At 38.2% G+C, this 23,246-nt stretch overlaps 1 protein-coding gene across 1 annotated transcript; it reads right to left on the reverse strand.

Annotated features, from left to right (window-relative positions):
• Window positions 1-1,404: 1,404 nt before the first annotated feature.
• LOC131458272 (von Willebrand factor A domain-containing protein 7-like) lies at window positions 1,405-19,781 on the reverse strand. The gene is made up of 16 exons (XM_058627199.1): window positions 19,680-19,781; window positions 18,212-18,405; window positions 17,325-17,597; window positions 17,074-17,167; window positions 16,766-16,897; window positions 16,188-16,374; window positions 15,905-16,074; window positions 15,679-15,791; window positions 14,890-15,006; window positions 7,461-7,679; window positions 7,238-7,370; window positions 6,986-7,135; window positions 5,645-5,737; window positions 5,282-5,553; window positions 3,828-4,118; window positions 1,405-3,215 (listed from the first exon to the last, which is right to left on the reverse strand). Exons 2-16 carry the CDS (start codon window positions 18,389-18,391, stop codon window positions 2,733-2,735), a joined length of 2,907 nt encoding a protein of 968 aa, XP_058483182.1. The 5' UTR covers window positions 18,392-18,405; window positions 19,680-19,781; the 3' UTR covers window positions 1,405-2,732.
• Window positions 19,782-23,246: the final 3,465 nt, after the last annotated feature.

Below are 23,246 nucleotides of genomic sequence, written 5' to 3' on the forward strand. Positions count from 1 at the left end.
TAGTATGTCGTCCAAAATCACTCAAAAAAGTCACAGTATAGTATGTCGTCCAAAATCACTCAAAACAGTCATAGTATAGTATCAGTCCAATAAAAAGCCACTAACCATACACACTAAAATCACCTCATGGATGTTCAAACCTGGACCAACTCCGGTCAACCTATCCAGGTGTCTGATCCCAGACAAGCCCCCAATTGTTACGACCAGGCCTAGGGGAAAACCTGATCACAACATGAATAATGAGACTCCCCCTTCTCAACTCCCAAGAAACCACCAGCAACAAGTCAAACAAACCATTTTACAGGTTTATTAATATCACGCACAACACATCTACTGGCAGTCTGGCTGTGAGTGGTTTGAGGGAGTCCACTGCAGCTGGGATGTTCAGGCCTCTTATTCAGGTTCCTTCCGGGCAGGACCAATCAGCTCCCAGGATCCACCTAGACTCACTCACACAGGTCAATCACTCAAAACATGCACACCTGCAACCCTTCTCACACTCACATGCAGACCCTGGGGTCCTAACAGTATAGTATGTTGTCCAAAATCACCCAAAAAAGTCAAAGTATAGTATGTCATCCAAAATCACCCAAAAAAGTCAAAGTATAGTATGTCGTCCAAAATCACTCAAAAAAGTCATAGTATAGTATGTCGTCCAAAATCACTCAAAAAAGTCATAGTATAGTATGTCGTCCAAAATCACTCAAAAAAGTCACAGTATAGTAAGTCACCAAAATCACTCAAAAAAGTCATAGTATAGTATGTCGTCCAAAATCACCCAAAAAAGTCATAGTATAGTATGTCGTCAAAAAACACTCAATAAGTCATAGTATAGTATGTCGTCCAAAATCACTCAAAAAAGTCATAGTATAGTATGTCGTCCAAAATCACCCAAAAAAGTCAAAGTATAGTATGTCGTCCAAAATCACTCAAAAAAGTCATAGTATAGTATGTCGTCCAAAATCACTCAAAAAAGTCATAGTATAGTATGTCGTCCAAAATCACCCAAAAAAGTCATAGTATAGTATGTCGTCCAAAATCACCCAAAAAAGTCATAGTATAGTATGTCGTCCAAAATCACTCAAAAAAGTCATATTATAGTATGTCGTCCAGAATCACTCAAAAAAGTCATAGTATAGTATGTCGTCCAAAATCACCCAAAAAAGTCATAGTATAGTATGTCGTCCAAAATCACTCAAAAAAGTGTCGTCCAAAATCACAAAAAAAAGTCATAGTATATTATGTCGTCCAAAATCACTCAAAAAAGTGTCGTCCAAAATCACAAAAAAAAGTCATAGTATAGTATGTCGTCCAAAATCACTCAAAAAAGTCATAGTATAGTATTGTTGCAGAGATTTGATTATCAGGTGAGCCGACCAAGGATGGAATTTCTGGAGTCAGAGATGAGTTGAGTTGAAAAGCTTTATTGGAAGAAGCTCAGATCTGAGGAGAACTGAGACGATAACGAACAGACATCAGAAATCATAACATCACCCCTTTTTAGCCATCTCTTCTCTACCATATGACTCGTGAAATCCGCCTTCCAGGCCAACAAGGGCATATTTTAGACACAGTTTCTGAATGAAGAACACCTATGACACCAGAGCATCACAAGAGCTCACAGCAGAGGTCACAAATCACATGACACAGGAGCCAAATACGTTCCTCAAAATGCAGGAGGAGGGTGAAAAAGACACCTGCGCTGACTATTCTGGTGTCTAATGGTCAAACCTCGATGTCATATGAGGAAGAAAAAAAAAACCTATAGCAAACTTCCCTGTCTGTCAGATGTTGCACACAGTGGTGGGTGATGTACAATAAAACACAATGATCATCATACATTTTATATTTCAGATAAATGAAGAAGTAATATAAAAATGGAATCCACCAATGTCGTCATCTTTTTATGATGTTTACCAACAAGACATTATTTTTTCCTAACCTGCACAATGAATTGAATAACCCAGAATACAAGCAAACTTAAAATGTTAAAAGCAACAAACAAAACAAAAACAATTACACTTAAATCACATTCTCTTAATTTACATACATACAAAAAATATTTAGCATAAAGGCTATAATAGAGACATAATAGAGAGCTACATCATTTGAACTATTCTCTGAGCTCATGCCATAGTTTGACTCTCAACACAGAAACACATCGATATCTGGCATTTGTTCTTACTTTACAATTTTCAAATATAAACAACGCTGTTAAATTATAATTTGCTTTTCTTATTTTAAATATAGTTTGAATACAGGTAGAAAAGCTTATGTTCACAACTATGTTCACAAATATTTCTAACATTCTCAGAGAAAAACATATTTGTTAGGTTTAAGCTAACAATCATCATTCACCTGTCGTCATCATTCATTCACCTGTCCTCATCATTCATTGATTCACCTGTCCTTATCCTTCATTCACATGTCCTCCTGTTTTTGGCGCGTGAATTTATTTTTTATTTTTTAAATTCAAGCCAACATTTTTTTTTTACTCAGTAACAGATGTGATTTAAAATTTAGTGAAGTACAGTACTTCCAAAAAAAACATACTTAAGTAAAAGTCAAATGAGTTTAAAGTACACAAAAAACCTATTCAATTACAGTAACGCAAGTAAATGTAATTCATTATTTTCCACCTCTGTGCACAGGTTATAAATAGGCAACTGCAATGACGTTGATTTTCAAAAATGCAATTCTTTATCCACAGTAACATGTTTAGACTGACTGAGTTAACAGAGGCTTAGAATTGTGACACTTAGGAAAAGTACAAAGAGCTGAGCTGCACCGGTAGACAATGGCACAGCAGCTGATGTTGTCTTGGACGGAGTGGTAACAATGGTGGTAGTGCTGTTAGAGTTGGTGGTGGTGTTGTTAGCGGCTGTGGTGGTTGTGATGAGTGTAGTGCTCATCGCGGTGGTCGCTCTCCGGACAGAGAAGAAACAAGACTTTACATTACCCACATTATCCACAGCTATTATTTCCACATCAGGTGAGCAACAGGACGCATTGTAGGTCAGCAGCGTTATGTTGCCCGGTAGCAGGGTGGTGTTCAAGTTCCCGTCACCTTGTGTGAAGGTGATTCTATCAATGCCTGTCCCGTTGACCTCATCGAGCACCTGCAGAGAGACCCCCCACGTAGATTCAGTGCAGTTGTCTGAGCAGTCGTCCGTCACGTTGGACCGCTGACACACTGGCGCAGTGACATCAGTCACCTTAGAGAGAGAAGAAGATAACGTCAGTCAGGTTTAATCTCAGAATTGGGACTTTTTCTTTAATCTCAGAATTGTGACTATTTCTTTAATCTCGGAATTATGACTTTAATCTCAGAATTGTGACTTTTTCTTTAATCTCGGAATTTTGACTTTAATCTCAGAATTGTGACTTTTTCTTTAATCTCTGAATTTTGACTTTAATCTCAGAATTGTGACTTTGACTTTAATCTCGGAATTTTGACTTTAATCTCAGAATTGTGACTTTTTCTTTAATCTCGGAATTTTGACTTTAATCACAGAATTGTGACTTTTTCTGTAATCTTGGAATTTTGGCTTTAATCTCAGAATTGTGACTTTTTCTTTACTCTCGGAATTTTGACTTTAATCTCAGAATTGTGACTTTTTCTTTAATCTCGGAATTTTGACTTTAATCTCAGAATTGTGACTTTTTCTGTAATCTCGGAATTTTACTTTAATCTCAGAATTCTTAATTTTTTCTCAGAATTCTGACTTTTTTCCTCAGAATTCTGCCTTTAATAGAGACGAAAGAGGTCGACCAGTAACACACAACCATGAAGGGGATTTAATAAACTAGAATGATTAAACAGTTACCGGGACAAGGACGGTTAAACGCAGCACGACATAGTTGGTGTCCCCGCCTGGAGAAGTCGCCTCAATGGTCAGGGTGACGTCAGTACCAGACGGAGTGCCAGACGGTGCTGTGATTGTTCCCGTGCTGTTAGCACTGCCTCCAGTCGGCAGGGATAAACTGGGCGGGAAAGATGAGCTATAACCTTGGTCATTAGTATCTGTGATGGTGAAGGTTCCTCCCGTCCCACTGGTCGACACAGAGAAAGGAACGGAAAATGATACTCCTGGTTCTGCAACCCTGGTTGTAAGAGTCTAAAAAAGGGAAAGAGAAAATCATCAGGGTTTAAAGTGAAAACACCACCTCCATTTTAATCTACCCTAACACTCCAAATACCAGAAATGATGTACCTACAAGAAAGATTCATAGATTAATGCATATAATTTCAATAAATAATGTAGAATCTGAAAATAAATAGATATGTAATATGAATATAAGCGATGAAACAAATGGTGAATTCTAACAAGTGAGAAAATGCATTATTAATTGACCAACAACAAAAATTGGAGCAGTTGTTGAAATTGCAGAGACAACTTTTTGTCATTTCTAACTCAAAAGAAATTCACTGTTTCTTAAACCTTAAAACATATGAGTTCATTAATTAAGTCAAATCAAAGCCTTTTATAAACACTTATGAAGGTTATCTGTACCAGAAGGGTCACAACACATGTAACTTCCACCTTCCACAATTATGCAACATCACTACACACCACTTTATGACATTTGTTGCATGTGTCGTTTGTTTTATTTTGATATTATTCAATGTTATATTATCAATTAAACATGCTATGATTCAAACAGGCTTTGATTTTGGTGATTACGATAGTTTACTCATGCCTGTTGTGGGGATTTTCACAGATTTTGAGAGTTAAACTATGAGAGTCCAGCCTGCACGTTTTGACTCATGCTTTGAAATCACTGTACGGGCTGATTATAGATGATCCCACAGACCAGTTACTACTGTACCTGAAGCTGTTGCTCCATCAGACTCTAGCTAACATAAATAAAACAACTATCAATTATCCTCAAGGGTTGTGATCAGTATCAAAAAATAAACATGTTACACCCTCTATGGTAATTAAAGGTAGAACCTTTTTTGCATTTTGTCATTTTTATAATATAACATTGTTAACCCTTAGAACACAGAGCATTCAGGCTGTTTTTTCCCCCCATGTTATGTTATGTTAAAACGTATATACAGAGGCAATAAGAAGGTGTGTTTTTTTTGCAATCTGAGTTTGATTTTTGTTTCCTTTTTCACCAACAAGTACCTTAAATACACCTGTGCAAAACTCCCATTTTGAATTCAAAGTTTATGTTCATGAACACAAATAGAAGAAAAAATAATTTTGAGGAGCTGTGTATTATTCCCACTGCAAATGCATATAGTGTATGCTTTTAGATCGATTTTACTTACAGCGCTAACCGACACAGCAGAAGCCTTGATAGTGGAGGATGACTGCCTTTGGAAGGATTTGGCGGCACTTCTGGTGGAGCTGGTCTGTCCCTTCACCAACACCACAAACTCCCCCGATGGTATCGAGTCAAACAGAACGTAGAAGACCCCTTCACCTCGATCCTCCACGCTGCCGTTAACCATCACTGATGTGAATAATTCAACCAGAGTTACTTCTGTCACCGTGGCGGAGTCACTCCCGGTTACTGTCACCCTCAAGGTAGTATTTTCACCTTAAGAAAAAAAAAAAGAAAAATTCAAGTATCAGGTATGAGTTTGATTGGATTATTTTTGGAATATCAAACAAAAAAAGAAGTACTTTACCAGATCTGGGGCGATTGGATAAGACCTGTAAACCTCCATATGGGCTCTCTGAATCCTTCATAAAGGTAAACAGGAAGTCAAGGGAACTTTCACCTGTAAAAAGAAGGCACAAGAGACAACATGTAAACATTCATTTCCCACTAATTCATTTGCACTTTTATAGTCTAAGATACATGAATGCACAGGGTGGAGAGTAATTAATTACATTTACTCACATTACTGTAATTGAGTGGGGTTTTTTGTGTACTTAAAATAATGTACTTGAATTTGTAATTTTACTTTTACCTCAGTATGTTTTTTTTTTGGAAGAACAGTACTTCACTACGTTACTACGGCCTGAATTTAAATAAATAATAAAAAGATTCACACACTGGACACTTGAATGACGAGGACAGACCAATTAGCGCAAATTCGAGAAAGTTAAAGCGTTTGTGACCTTTGGCCCAGTTTGACAGATACATTATGTGTTTTCATTATTATGCATTATTATGAGGTTTGTTTTGTCACCAATTTCATTCGTAAAGGTTTGCCTTTCATTAAAAACAATTAATTACAATCAATTAATTGTCCTTTTTTTTGCACTATACACAAGAAAGAACCCTGATCAACAAGCTACGTTTTCTACTTAGACTTTTACTTCTACTTAGTGGTATAACGGTTACTGGTGTCACATAAGTAACACGAGCTAAATTAACCTTAAGATTGCACGCATAACGTACGTCAAGTTTTCTCTGTCCAGCTTACTGTCGTCAACTTTCTCTTGTTTTTATTCAAACATTTGTTTATTTTAACCTGTATTTAATGTGTATTTTGCCCAGTGTTTGCACATATTCATTTTAATATATAATAAATCTATTTAAATGTGAATTTTGGGGAAAGTATTTGAATTTATTAGCGTATCAGTGTTTTACAAACATATTTTAACAATGGAATTCTCATACCGTTACATCCTTACTTGTACTTTTATTAAAGAATAGAATATTTCAGTACTCTTTCCACCTCTGCATGAATGTCATTGCAATCCAGTAGATGAAGCCTGGACTAAGCAGGTGGACACACAATAGTTAGTGCACGTCTCCAATCTTGATTGGACTGTCAAAACCTGGTTGACAGTCAACTCAAGTAAAACCTGCGTGGAAGTTAGTTTTACAGAAACAATAACAGTACTAAGCTGCTCTTTAAAAGTATTATAAGTGCATTTAAACAGCACTGAATGTCTCTGGAAACAACACAGACAAAGGCTGCATTCCACTTTCCATCTCACTCTCAAGGTGTTTGTGTAAAGTCGTCAGGAATAAGATTAATGTGAGGAATGCATAGAGTGTTTCACCGGGGACTCACCCACGACCTTCAGATTGTAGGCACTTGTTGACACCATTTCAACTTTCCACACACCCACTTGTGTGTTTAGCTTCACAGTCTGGAAGTTTCCGACTGTGCTGGAGGAAACGACCAGTGGTCCGGTCGTGTCAGTGCTGCTCTGAGTTACACCTGAAAACAAGCATGAAACGAAGCACACGTGTTACGGTACAAGTCGGGGGCAAACTTACAGTGATTGATATTTTTTTTTTACCATAAACAGTGGAACAGCACCTGAAGGACTGGTGATAGTAAAGGAGAGAGAGCGCCCTGTGATGTACATCGTCAGGTTCTTCACTGAATCGTCCACGGAAAATGTGAAATTATCGGGGTTTCCAGCATTCCGGGAAGCTTGAAGAAGCTTGACCTGGGTATTAAATGAAACTGGTGACGTAACTGAATCTTTGTGAACTCATCAATGTTACTGTTTATGCCAATATGAGGACTTTATTCATACCACAGAGGAACTGGAGGTATCTGTTATAATGCTGGTGACCTCAGCCAGCTCACTTTTGGTGACCTGAATAGCCTGACCTCCTGAAGCCTCTGCCAGCTGTGTGTACACGGAGGCTGATTTTGGAAGAATCCGTTGAAACTGCTCTTGCTGTTGTTGATTGTCGTCATCAGTCTCTCTTCGACGACGTAACCCCAGGGAGCCAGTAATCAGGAAACTCACCTGATGAGGAAGAATTTAAAACGAGTGGCCATCAGTACACATATTCATTTACAGAGTTTGAAAGAGTACTGAAATTACATTACATTACATGTCATTTGGCAGACGCTTTTATCCAAAGCGACTTACAATAAGTGCATTTAAACATTTGGGAAATATTCTACCCAAGTAAAAGTACCACTATTCGACCTCGAAACAAGGCGGCTTGCAGTTTTATTAATATTGTTATTAAAAAATATACTGTGCTACACTGTGAGTGGCTTAAAACAAGTTAATCAAGAAAGTAAAGAAAGAGGGAAAGTTTTTTTCCCATCCAGCAGATGGCAGCATTTCCTACGGTGGTGGGTTTTCCTCTGTTTTTTAACTGACTACAAATTCAGCTGCCATTTTTTTATTTGTTCAATTTGGACATGAACATGGATTAATTACAGGTGCACAAAGCGACTTGGTACATTCCGCTCCTCCCCCTCTTATGTCGACCTATTTGTAAGGTTCCACTTTGTGTTTACCAGTCGGAGCCTTCGGAGTCAGAGGCAGGAAGAGGACGAGGAACAGCGGGGACAAACATATGGTAACTACTGCCTTAATGATCCACACATTTCTTAGATTTGCTGTTGAAACTCTGTTCACACCTGCTGTTAACATCCGACCCGAGTAATCCGATCACAGGTGCTCAGATTACATCTACTGCTGCTGCTAATGTGACGACACGAGTCCGCATGTAACGATCATCGTCTAAACATGCATGTGTGTGTTGTCACTGAAACTATCACAACTCAGTTTTCAAAAACGTATTCAGTATTTGTTAAAAATGTCTTCATACTGTCATAAATGTCCTAGTAAATTATGTCAACAACTGTCAAAAATGTCTTAGTGTGGTATGTCAACAAACGTATCAAAATATAAACTGTCAAAATTTGTATTAGTTTTGTATGTCATCCAAAAATGTCTGAATACAAACTGTACAAAAATGTCTTAGTATATAGTATGTGGTCCAAAATCACTGAAAAAAAGTCAGATTATATTATGTTATCCAAAATCACCTAAAAAAAGTCATACTATATAGTATGTCTTTCAAAATCACTTTAAAACTCTCCTGCTGCCTTGTGTGGGTCAGTTTGACCCGTTCAGTTCAGAATGACACTGTTCCCCCTGGCTGTGGTATATGGAGGAAGCAGGTGGGGTATAAAGTCATGTATAGTATGTCGTCCAAAATCACCCAAAAAAAAGTCATGCTATGTAGTATGTTATCCAAAATCACTTTAAAAAGTCATGTATAGTATGTCACCAAAAATCACGCAAAAAAAGTTATACTATATAGTATGTTATCCAAATTCACTTTAAAAAGTCATGGTATAGTATGTTATCCAAAATCACTTTAAAAAGTCATGGTATAGTATGTTATCCAAAATCATTTAAAAAAGTCATGGTATAGTATGTTATCCAAACTCACTTTAAAAAGTCATGGTATAGTATGTTATCCAAAATCATTTAAAAAAGTCATGGTATAGTATGTTATCCAAACTCACTTTAAAAAGTCATAGTATAGTATGTTATCCAAAATCACCCAAAAAAAGTTATACTATATAGTATGTTATCCAAAATCACTTTAAAAAGTCATAGTATAGTATGTTATCCAAAATCACTTTAAAAAGTCATGGTATAGTATGTTATCCAAAATCATTTAAAAAAGTCATGGTATAGTATGTTATCCAAACTCACTTTAAAAAGTCATAGTATAGTATGTTATCCAAAATCACCCAAAAAAAGTTATACTATATAGTATGTTATTCAAAATCACTTTGAAAAGTCATGGTATAGTATGTTATCCAAAATCACTTTAAAAAGTCATAGTATAGTATGTTATCCAAAATCACCCAAAAAAAGTTATACTATATAGTATGTTATCCAAAATCACTTTAAAAAGTCATAGTATAGTATGTTATCCAAAATCACTTTAAAAAGTCATAGTATAGTATTTGGTCCAAAATCACCCAAAAAAGTCATGGTATAGTATGTTATCCAAAATCACGTCATAGTATGTCGGACTTCAGGTACAATATAAAAGTGTCTGTGTTGATATGGACTAATAAAAATAAAATAGTTTTTACATATATTTCAAAAACAAATTTAGTATTTGTCAAAAATGTCTTCATACTGTCAAAAATGTCCTAGTATATTATGTCAACAACTGTCAAAAATGTCTTAGTATAGTATGTCAAAACATAAACTGTCAAACTTTTTATTACTTTTGTATGTCATCCAAAAATATCAGAATAATGTCTAATGTCTATGTCGAAAATGTCTTGGTATAGTATGTTATCCAAAATCACTTAAAAAAAGTCATCCGAAATCGCTTAAAAGAGTCATACCATATAGCATGTTGTCCAAAATCACTTTAGAAAGTCATGCTCTATCCAAAATCACTTAAAAAAGTCATAGTATATTATGTAGTCCAAAATCACCCCAAGAAAGTCATACTATGTAGTATGTTATCCAAAATCACTTTAAAAAGTCATGGTATGGTATGTTATGCAAAATCACCCAAAAAAAGTGATACTATATAGTATGTTATCCAAAATCACTTTAAAAAGTCATGGTATCGTATGTCGTCCAAAATCACCCAAAAAAAGTCATACTATATAGTATGTTATCCAAAATCACTTGAAAAAGTCATACTATATAGTATGTTATCCAAAATCACTTTAAAAAGTCATACTATGAAGTATGTCTTCCAAAATCATTTTAAAACTCTCCTGCTGCCTTGTGTGGGTCACTTTAACATGTTCGGTTCAGAATGACACTGTTCCTCCTGGCTGTGGTATATGGAGGAAGCAGGTGGGGTATAAAGTCGTGTATAGTATGTCGTCCAAAATCACCCCAAAAAAGTCATGCTATGTAGTATGTTATCCAAAATCCCTTTAAAAAGTCATGGTATGGTATGTTATCCAAAATCAGCCAAAAAAAGTCATACTATATAGTATGTTATCCAAAATCACTTTAAAAAGTCATGGTATCGTATGTCGTCCAAAATCACCCAAAAAAGGTCATACGATATAGTATGTTATCCAAAATCACTTTAAAAAGTCATACTATATAGTATGTCTTTCAAAATCACTTTAAAACTCTCCTGCTGCCTTGTGTGGGTCAGTTTGACCCATTCAGTTCAGAATGACACTGTTCCCCCTGGCTGTGGTATATGGAGGAAGCAGGTGGGGTATAAAGTCATGTATGTAAAAAAAAGGTCATGTTATGTAGTATGTTACCCAAAATCCCCCCAAAAAAGTTATACTATATAGTATGTTATCCAAAATCACTTCAAAAAGTCATAGTATAGTATTTGGTCCAAAATCACCCAACAAAGTCATGCTCTATGGTATGTCGTCCAAAATCACCAAAGAAAAGTTATACTATATAGTATGTTATCCAAAATCACTGTAAAAGTCAAGATTTGTCTGACTTCAGGTACGATATAAATGTGTCTCTGTTGATATGGACTAATAAAAATAAAAAGGTTTTTACATATTTTTCTCACGTTTCTTCACTCATTTACTGCAATGACCACATTTTAAACTGGCTACTACTTTGTCTCATCATGTGCCATGACCTACAAATGGCTGCAGTTAAAGGGACAGACCAGGTGTTTTAGAAGCATGATTGAATGAGGTATTGACACTGTTGTGGAAATAAGATTTTTTTAAACAAAATTCAGTATTTAGCTAGGTTACATAATAAATGTAATGTTTCAAATCAGGATCAAGTGAAATAAGAAAGGAAAAACCAAGCGACGACTTACTGTGAAGAGTTAACATTGGACAGCAAACTATCTGCAACTGAAATGGGAGTTGGAGGTCTTACAACCTGTGCACTTCATGGAGGAGGAGGAGGAGCTAAAACATTTTTTTATTGCCGAAACAGTGTTACTTTGAATTATACCTTTAACTGAGACGCGTCGAAGCATGAGAACTGGTTTTCATGTGTTAACAATGTAAAAGTGACGCTCACACATTCATGTGCTGATCCTGTTTAAGCAGTAGTTACTCAGAACCTGGACCCAAAACCTCATTTTAGTGAAAAGGAATTTTTTCAGTGTGTGGCCAAAATTTCAGCCACTTCCGGGGAGCAAGGGACTGCCACGCTGTGGACTGAAACAATGCCGTGGTTGTGGAACCAAACATGCTGGACCAGAACGACCCTGTGGTGTAGAACCAAACCCACCTGATTTGTGGTGCAGGTTTGTGCCAGTCAGGCAAGTTCGTTTCTACAACCGCTGGGTTGTTCTGGTCCAGCATGTTCTACAACCTTTGCGAAAATAAACCCCAACCATGTCATTGTGGAACCCAACCTGGCAACCCTCGCACTGTGCGCAACCCAGCAGCCATTGTGGAACCCAACCTGGCAACCCTTGCACTGTGCGCAACCCAGCAGCCACTGTTGGACCCAACCTGGCAACCCTCGCACTACGCGCAACCCAGCAGCCGCTGTGGGACCCAACCTGGCAACCCTCGCACTGTGCGCAACCCAGCAGCCATTGTGGAACCCAACCTGGCAACCCTCGCACTGTGCGCAACCCAGCAGCCACTGTTGGACCCAACCTGGCAACCCTCGCACTACGCGCAACCCAGCAGCCGCTGTGGGACCCAACCTGGCAACCCTCGCACTACGCGCAACCCAGCAGTAGCTGTGGGACCCAACCTGGCAACCCTCGCACTACGCGCAACCCAGCAGTAGCTGTGGGACCCAACCTGGCAACCCTTGCACAGCTCGGCAAAAAAAAAAACACCGCAAATTCAACTTTTCATATCCCAAGTTCTCCCTGTGAATCTGACCCCCACCACAGCGTACACAAGCCAGCCATTGCCACATTGCCAAGTCCCAACATCCCCGCCCACTCGCACAACCCAGCCGTTGTGTAACCAATCAACCGCACAACCCAGCCGTTGTGTAACCAATCAACCTTTCACACAACCCAGCCGTTGTGTAACCCAAGCCAGTACTGAACCTACAACCCCATGAACCGAACAACAACCGCAATCTTGGTTGAGAGCAAAGCCACTGCGCCACAAGTTTGTTAGAGAGGTGGGTGTTTTGGTCTCCTTTCAATGTTAACTGTGCATGTTGAACTTTAAAATGTGTTGTTCTTTATAAGATTTGAACCCACGCCGTCAGAATTTGACAACAGCGTTCTTACCAACTGAGCTACTGGGTCTTACAGTTGTTCAGGTTTTCGGCGAGCTTTGACTGTTTACATTGAATCTTGACCTAAAAAAAGAAGACTCCTGTGAGATTTGAACTAACAACCTCAGACTTTCAAGCCCAATGCCAACAGCATGAGCTATTTGTCCTGAGATGAATGCTCTATATTTCTTGGTAATTTTAACTTTTTCATCTAGGTCAGATTTTTTAGGATTCTGAACTTTTTTCAAAAATCTCCCCACGATCTGTGGACTTCATAGAATATTGGACTTGTGAAGTTTAAAAAAATACTCAAGTGGTCTTTCCAGGAATCGAACCCCAGCCTCCCGATCTAGGAGTCAACGGCAAACACACTGAGCTAAACAACTCTAGAGATTTTTTCAGTTTTCTTTTATATATTGTCATGTGTAATAGAACATGTGGGTTCAACTGTTGTGTGACAAAGTTTAGAATCCTATTTTCAACACAAACAGTCCAAACCTCTTTGAAGAAGCATGTGAGTAATAAGGTTGACAGCAATGACATGGTCGTGGAACAGAACCTGCCAACTACCCCATAGGGGACAACCCCACACTTGGCGGACTTTAACAACCAAGAGCTTGTCCCCTATGGGGCAGTTGGCAGGTTCTGTTCCACGACCGTGCCATTGCTCTCAACCTTATTACTGACATGCTTCACCACAGCGAGGTTGTTCTGGTCCACCAGGTTGAGCTTCACAACCATGTCCAACATTTAAAATGGAAAGACCTCAGTCCTCTTGTGCATTCATGTGGAACTGAACCTGCAACCCTGTGGACTGAACAACCTTATGCCTTATGCTTGTGAACGAAGGCATCACGCCACATATTCTGGAGCCATGAGGGACTTTTGGTTTCCTTTGAATCTTCAATTTCGATGTTGAACTTTAAAATGTGTTGTTCTTTATCAGAATTGAACCTGTGACATATGAACTAGACAGCAGCGTTCTTACCAACAAAGCTACTGACTCTTTACACTTCCTGAGATTTTCTTTGAGCTTTTAACTGTTTATATTGAATCTGGAACTAAAGAAAGCCATCATGACAAGATTTGAACTCACAACCTGAACAACACATGTCTTATTTTTTCCAGCATGAGCTATTCATACTACAGTACTCAATAACACTTTCTTGGTGTTTTTAACTTCTGTTTTTGGTGTGAAGTTTTAAAGTTTTAATAAAGTAAATTCATTGTGAGATTCGAACCCATAATCTCAGAGATACAAGTCGTCTTCTGACAGACTGAGCTATTTGTCCTGATGTTCTCATGCTGCATTTCTTGTCGTCCTTAACTTTCTCATCCTGGTCAGCATTTTGAAAATTCTCTCTTCATTAAACCTATATTTTAAGATCAACAACTCAACATGTAACAGTGTATTTATTAGGTGTTTTTATCAAACCAAAAGTACCACCATGTAGACTGGGACAACCCCAGGGTTATGGATAACCCTGACCTTATGAAACCTAATCTGCCACCTTGTGGGTAGAACAACCTTTTGGTTGTGAACAAAGTTTAAGTTAAGTTTCTCATCTAAGAACTGAAATCACTATCACAGGACTTTCTAGAATCACTTTAACCAATCTCCTATCCATGCAGACATGTTTGCAGTGTTTCATGTGGCTTTAGATTGTTTGCACTGAATTTTTTACTTCATTACACCTACATTTTAAGATCCACAGCGCAGTGTATAAAATACAGAGGAATTTGTCCACACACATCTGTTATAATAATAATTAATTTTAACACACTTTAAGTTCTTGAACATTACTTAATGAGTTTTTATTTTAATTCAAAACACTGTGATGACAAACATAAAAAGATGACTGATATTTTGACGTCATACTATACCTTTATTATTCCAAGGCATTGAAAATGTCACATACATCACATATTATAGGTGTATTTCAATTACAAAATATTATTTTGTATTTTGTTGAAGTGATGAAAATATCTAAAATATAAAAAAATAAAAAAATACCATGGACACAGGACTACTCACCACTGATTTGGTTCGCTCTATGAGTGCGAGCACTGCGCTTAACAGGTACCCATCTTTAGCAGATGCATCTGTGAAGACGTAAATCTCAGAACCTGGAGGAGAACCAGTTAAAGCCAACTGCATGAAGGAGAAAGACAGAAAGCTTATTTAAAATCAAGTTTTGCAGGAGGCATAATTTGTGCTAGTCTCTAATGGCGCTTTTCCACTACGTAGTACCACCTTGGCACGGCTCAAATCTACAGTTTGGTTGGTTTTTCATTACAATATAGTACCTCCTCAACGTGGGCGGAGTCATGCCAGCATGGCTGCATGAAACTGCAGTGACTTTGCCACACACACACAAACTAGTGACTAGTGACTTGTAAAGCAGTTGTTTTCGATGTACTCATTCTACTGATGTACTGATACTCATTAGAATCAGTTTAGTTCAGTACTTCCTGCATGACAGGAGCACAGACTCCATCTGACACAGTCACTGAACTGAAATATAGCGGCAGGGGCTGTGATATGGCTCGCCACTCGCATTTTCAGGATTGTTAAGTCATTTTAACTACTACAGTTCGACATTGTTCGCTTTGATTCTTGTGCCTCTTCTTGTGACGGCACTCTGACCAATCAGTGGCCGGCAGTCTGACAACTTCATGCTCAGTATCGGCTCAGCTTGCCAGAGCAGGTACTAAAAAAGTACCAGGTACTATCGCTAATGCAAAAGCAAAATAACTGTGCTGTGGCGAGGCGAGTCGAGCTGGGACCATGTAGTAGAAAAGCGCCATAAGATATCAATCGTACCCGAAGTCCTGAAAGACACATCTCTGGGAAATCTCCTCCACCTCTTGCAGTCAATGAATTGATAGCACGCTTAAAGTCATCTGCATTTGTGGTCCTTGTCAGTGGACCAAAGTCTGAGAATCAAACACCAGTTTATTGCTTGACAAGCTCAGTTGTGGTCAACTTCCATTGTGACGAGACGAAAATAATGTAATGTGAAGTTTTGTCTGTGGCATTCACAACTTACCTGGATCATTGAATGGTACAAGAACGTAATCTGAAGGCTCGTCATCTGTTCCCGCTTTACTGTCAATTATATCAGTGGTGATAGTTCTCACTGTGGAAATGTCATCGCCCATGCTTCCTGTGGTGTCAATCACAAAGCAAAGAGGTTTTCCTTTTTTGATTCCCATCATCCTGAGCAATGAGATAAAAAAAAGGTAGAGGGGAAACATATTTAAATGTTGTAATTCAGATCCTCATTGCATCTACAGTAACAGTGACTCAAACATGCAGAGAGGGTTTCGTACTGTAGGAATTCTTTGTCACCAGCAGCTGCTCGAACGTCCTGCAGTACTTCACTGGTTGCAGCTATGGCCACATTTGCTGCTTGATTGTGAAGATGTCCATGTTCAGAATCAAGCGTGTCTTTGTTGATCCCACCTTTAGGGTCCATTTTTCTTGTTCTATCAAATTTACCTCCATGGCTGCATTTACCTGTGTAGAAACAGCCAGAGTAAGAACAAAGTGCTCCCACAAGTTAAAATCTGTTTCTAAGATTACATTCCAACAGTGGAGTGTCTGCTCTGTGACATGCGGGTCTCTCGGCCCTGGGGCTCAGACATTAAATGTAGGAGAAACTTCCCACAAAGCCATAGGCAAGTGGTGATGAACTGATTCACAGTACCTTTGCAGAAGAGAACAGTCACGTCCATCAACATTTTACAAAAACATGGTGTAATGGAGAAAATAAACACACTAATCAATGATGAAAATAATCATTAGTTGTGCTTCTTGTAATCATTCCAGCATAAGATTCTAATCATAATAAAAGGACCAGCCTACGAGTACAAAGATGACCGTGACAAACTGATACGAAGACATTTACCTGCAGGTTTGCTGGATGGAGGAACAGCATCAAAATATCCTGTGGTCAGAATTTTTTCCTTTAAGATATCCTCCAAAATGTTGTTCTTGCAGTCGTCTCCAACACAGCTCCGACATGTCGCTCTGTCTTTATCTGTGAATTAGATCAAATTCGACTTAACTGCTGTGTTACAAACTACTGTTGGCACAGCAGCATGCAAAGACAAGTCAAGGTCCATGTGACACCGATACATTATATATGTATGTATTACATAATATGAATGTGTCTTGTGTTAAAACAGCTAAAGAAGCATTGGTTTCATAGCCCACCTGCTGTTTTTCCAATGTCCGCGTTAACTTTGATCAGATTGGTATTTGGATTCTTGTTTCCCATTTCCACCCAGTTACTGTGACTGTAGAAATCCTTCAGATTAAAAAAGACAAGAAAATAAAGCATGATAAATTCTGAAATCAAATGTACATAAAACATTCATTATAAGGCTGAGACCTAAACAAACTTACCAGTTTCTACATAGCTGTAATCAGTGGTGATTGAGATAAAAGCTATTCATAAAAAGTACCTGTAAAGTGTGGAATAACTGTCCAAGTCTCTCTCTTGCCGCTTCATATTTTTCGCGTTTGTTGTTGGCCTTCACAGCGGCGATGCCATCTGTGACTAGTTTCTTTCCCTTTGTAAATTGTTCAGCGTCAAAGTGGTGACGGGCGCTCCAGAAAAAACGGTGGTCGACTCCCACGTTCTCGTCTTGGATCACTTCGATAACACTGCTGAAGGATTTGGAAGATTTTTCTGCTTCACATGCGACAGCAACAGATGTAGCAGTCAGAGACCCTGACTACACACACACACACACACACAAACAGATAGAGAGAGAGATTTATTACAGTGTAAAATATTAAGATCTTTTTTTTAACCTTAGTGCTCATGCAGCACAGAGGTGGTGCAGCAGGTGCACCCATGTTAAATTGGTGAACAGCTCCGTACATGGACATTCTGTGGGTGTGTGTGTTTATAGTTCACATATTCAGGCTCTGAAATAAGGAAATAAAACAATTTTATGTAGTTTATACCTGAGAAAACCTGCCTGGCATAAGTGCATGGATCTAAAGATGGACAGGACTCCAAAGGTGTACTTAATCTACCCATTCATTTAATGGCTTTCGGGTGAGGTTTTTCATTATCGCATTTGACTTAGACATTGGATGTGATGAACAAAATATCGAAACACTTTTCTTTACGCTTTTATCTCATGAGGCTCTAGAGCCGCAGGTTGCAGGCCTCATCGTGCTGAAAAAAAGGATATAAGACGCTCTATATTGCTCATATTTCTTATAGCCTCTGTTTATACTGTACATTTTAACAAAGTAATGGTAAAAAGCAGCCGAAAAGCTCTGTGTTCTAAGTTGTAAAATAAGGAGTAGATTGAATGTAGCTTGGTGCAATTCTTACAGGCTCTTTGATGTCTTTGCCTGCGGCCTTGGCCACGGCACGGCAAACCTCCAATGTGACCTTTAAGAGTGCAGCTTCAGTGATCTCCTGATGACTCAGAGAGGCGTCTTCTTCATCTATGTCAAATCCATGAGATCCAGTCTGCAGGAGCAGAAGACACAGCGCAGCAAACCACCTCATTTCTGCACAACGACCTGAAAGAGATGAAGGAAAGATTACAAAAGAAAAGAAAAGGACTTATAATTCTTATAAGGTGGCTTTAAATTAGGCAAACACAGTTGGTTACACGTGCAGCAACATTACACTATGGAGACTATGAGTGTGTAGAGCAGGAGTCTACAAACTTTTTATTCTGAGAGCTACTTTGACAAAATGAAAATGGTCGAGAGCTACTCGTGTTTTTTAACATTATTCTCATATTCTCATCAACCCAAACAAACTGAATGAGGTTGATGGGGGGATTGGATAAAAATGTAAGCAGGTTTATGTTCGTTTATTGAAACCTTTGGCGAGCTACTTGGAAAGGGACTGGTAGCTACTTGTAGCCCGTGCAAGCTGCTACTGGTAGCCCACAAGCTAAACACAACCCATTAAAGCATTAAGTTTCAGGAAGTTAATAATAATTATAATTATTATTGAGAGCACTGGTTTGAAAAAACAAAACAAAAAAAACATTTATATACTGTGTATATATACGTATACTTGTTTCACTTAACTTTTTAAAAAAAATTTGTATGCTTGTTATGCACCAATGACACCAGAACAAATTCCTTGTATGTGCAAATCATACTTGGCAATAAAGCTCTTCTGATTCTGATTCTGATTGTTTTGTTAAAGCATTCCTGTCAACCAGAAAAACGGAAGGTTATATGACAAACTCTCCATTGTAGTGGTGGCATTGTTGGATTAGCACCTTCTGTGATTTAATAGCACTCATCATTTCTTTAATTCAATTACAACAAGTAGCTTATTTAAAAAGGTGAAACTTATTATGAATTCAATTCAAAAAGTTGTACTGGTACATAATTGTATCTCTGGTCACCTATTTGTGCATCTAATTCAAATCCAAGATTTAGTGTAGATTAGATTTGTTGTTTTACCATCACTTTATTGGAACACATCCAGAAAATACGGGAAAGGTATGCAGTTTTAAAATAACAAAAAACAAAAAAACAGGTTCTACATGTTCTACAGGTCTAAAGCATGGAGGGATCAGCGTGACCTTCCCTTACCCTTCACCAGATTTGTCATATATATAAAAAATAATAATGCCACTATATATATATATATATATATATATAAGAAAAAAAAGAAAATGAAATGAATCAAATGTACTGAATCACAAATCTGTTAGTACATTTACAAATCTTAAATTAATTCATAAATTAATGCCAGGTGCTGATTTACATAAGACATGATATAAAATACAATAAGAAGATTATCTCAGATTAGTATGTCTTTACGTTACCAGTCAGGTGTGATATCTGCACTTCAGCTGCGGTTGTAGAATTTCAAGACAGTGGGAGCGCTTCACTTTTAAATGGCCCGTTTCCAGGGAGGAGCCATTTCTCTGCTAGCTGGTTTGACATCATTTATCAGCAAATGAGCAACATTTTATAGTTTACAGTAAGTCAACGTGATGGTGCTTGAGCAGAAATGACGCAGAGTCCTATCAAAAGGCAGCATTATAAAAGATATTTTACTTTAATGCAACTCTACCTATACCTCTACCTACCTATTTTAAATTTTAAAATGAATTTCCCTTCACCTGGGTCTAGTTGTCCCTCCCTAGTGTGTCCATACACTCACCCTTTTGTCCATGTTCTATGCCAAGTCATCTTTCTTTTTCTCAGTGTGTTTTTCTGACATTTTGACCCAGAGATTTAGTCTCAAGCACTTTGGATCCCTCGTTTATTTCAGGTCCTCGTCACTGTGCCATAGCTGCGATACTAGTATCTGTTCTGCACATTTGGAATCATCTCCATGCGAGATTGACTGTTCTGATTACTTGCTAAGCATAAACAATTGGTTTTACTATTTATTACATTTCCTCAGCACTCACACACCCAGGCAGGCAATCTTGATATCAATGTGTAGTTTTTCAGGCTAATTGCAAACATCATATTCCCTGATGTCTGTCATTTAACACCAAGCTTCTTTGTACAACTTTCTTTATGGCTTTAAAAAAAAAGAAGAATTTTTTCAAACGTGTATGTTCAAATGAGTATTTCTCTTCCTTATTACTTAAGAATAATGGGACTGTGACTAAGTATGAACTCCACCCTTCAGTAACGGGAAAGGGAGAGGTTTATTTTAATGGGTGAGACCTTGGCTTGAATGTGACATGAGTGTATGCATGTATGTGCTCTGAATGAATCTGCTATCAGTGCAAAGTTTAAATAAACCTGTATTTCCAGGTGAACCGTCTCATGGAACGTGACATATAAGTTTGATTAGATGGCAGAGACGGAATGTACTGTGCCAGGAATGCATGCTGCAAGAGAACACAACTATTACTTCATTTTCGTTTTGGTTGTTCATCAATTGCAGGGTGTGGGAGGAACTGTTTGACTTAGATTAATAATAATTATTGTTATTATAATGATTGAGTGATGAAAGGTACACATTTGTAGAATTCATTTCCCAGCAAATGAAACCATTTCCTTGTTTGTCTAGGCACAAGATTCTTTACCTTAAAGCTCCAGTGCATGACCTCTGGGGATTGTTGTTGCTGTTGATGGTGTCATCATTCCACCCGTTTGAACTCTGTGAACAGGTGAACAAGTGTCATGATTTGTTTGCTGCACGCTTCATCTGATAAGAAACTTTCTTCCCATGAAACTGCTTATGCTTTTTTTCTGAGCAGTAGAATTCTCTCGGTCCTGTTTGCTTCCGTGTCAGACAGACATTTTATGAAACAGGAATGAGACGAGTTCAACATATTACTGCAAAATATATATCTTGTGTATTTAAAAATATGCAGGACTCCTGGACTTTAAGGGCTCATCTTCACGCTACATTAAAAGCTGGATAATGGTCAGTAAAATCAGTAAAAAAAAAAGAAATATCACAGGGCAGTTTGTCACACGTGACATCGTTAAATGTATACTGTATTGTTTATTTTGATGTTGAATCACTTGTACCTGTTGTTATTTAACTGACATGACAATTTCTATCTATTTACTATAATTAAAAAAAATTTAAGTTCACCTGAATCTCTGTGATTCTTGTTTTTCTGGATTGTTTCACATAGAATCAGAGTGAATGAGAATTTCTTCAAACTTAAGTTAAATTAAATGTCAAATTCATTGAATGTGCCCGAGTCATTCTACTAATGTTTTTAATTCTATAATTAGATGATAGATTAGACATCTATTTTTTAGATATAAAATAGATGTGATTGGTTGTGAACCGTGCCGTGATGCCGTTTTATACGCAACACAAACACAAAATAGTGACGAGCAAAGCAGTTGTTTTGGGTGTAACTGAATCATGAGAATCAGTTCATTAAAAAAATGTGTTCAGTACTTCCTGCACCTCCGTATGACACAGTCACTGAACTGAAATACACGATCAGTCGTGCTGTTGCTAAATATACCAGATTCCTCTGTTAAATATTAAGATTTTAGACATTTCCTTTAAATGCTGTTTCTCCGGATATTGCAGCTCAGTAGGTGAGATGAACAAGAGTGGGGGAAAAAACAGAAAGAGTAATAGGAAGGTAATCATAAAAGTACCTTCAGAACAGTTGAGGATGTGGATCAGGCCCTCAGCTCTTCCTCCCTCAGAGACTTTGAAGAAACTCTGTTCTGCTCTTCAGCCCAGGATCAGCAGCAAACTCCTAAATCTTTAACAAATAATTTAAACTCGAGACTGACACTTGGGGTGTGCCACCCTCGGCGGCGTGGATGCTGGGCGAAAGGGCTTTCCCGGCTAAGGACTGGGACAGCTCCTGGGAGAGGAATGCACCACTAAGGGATGCAGATGAGGTGGCCGTGCCGGTGCTCTGTATCTGCAGCAGTGACAGCCCTCTCCTCCCGCATGTCAACACTTTACCCATCCCTCTTTTCCAGAGCAACCCTTACTTCTTTCATGCGTTGACGGACAACGGAGGAGGGTGGAGGTTTCTGGAGTCACACTGCTGTTCTGGAGTTATTCAGAGTGGTGGCTGATTTCCTAAAAGGTGAGGAGAGGATTCGGGTGAGCTGGGGGGATGCACAAGGAGAATATTCTGGTCAGGCTGGGCAGAGGACAGGACCAGTAGCATGGCCCCTCCTCGCAGAACGAGAGCCTCGATTATGAGGCCAAGACCACAGGAGACTGGATCCAGCAATGTAGAACCTGGAAAAGGTCCTATACATGCTGAGCGGAAAGAGATACTGGAGGATGAGAACAGCAGAGACAGCTTTCATCCTCGTGGACAATTCTCCGGTGACTGTGATTTGAACATCAGGAGGAACGCTTCAAAAATAAGTGTTTTGCTTCACATAGTTTCTGTAAATTGATCAAGAGAATATAGCATGTCGTCCAAAATCACTTAAAAATGTTGCAATATGGTATGTCATCAGAAAATTTCCAAATATAAACTGTCAAAAATGCTCTAGTACAGTATGTTGTCAAAAAAATGTTAACATATGACATCCCATCAAAGCTGTCAAAATGAGTATCTAGTCTGGCCAGTAGGGGGCAGGTCAAGCGGAAAAAAAAAAACTTTTTGGGAAAAAGCGACTGTTCAAAAAGTGGTGGTTTAGTGGAATTTTGAAATTAAAGTGTCTGTGTTGATATGGACTGATAAAAATAAAATAAATGTTTTCACATAGAAATTAAAACCAAACGACGACTTGCTGTGAAGAGTGAAAAGACACATGACACACATTAGACAGCAAACTTTGTCTGCAACTGAAATGTTTGCAGACAAAGGGACAAAGACGAAAGATTAATGGAATATTCTACTCAAGTAAAAGTATCACTATTTTGATAACATTTTACTTCAGTTTAAGTAAAAGTACTGGTCCAAAAATGTACTCAAATAAAA

Source organism: Solea solea, chromosome 4 (assembly GCF_958295425.1).
Source record: "Solea solea chromosome 4, fSolSol10.1, whole genome shotgun sequence".
In the NCBI taxonomy this organism is placed as follows: Eukaryota; Metazoa; Chordata; class Actinopteri; order Pleuronectiformes; family Soleidae; genus Solea; species Solea solea.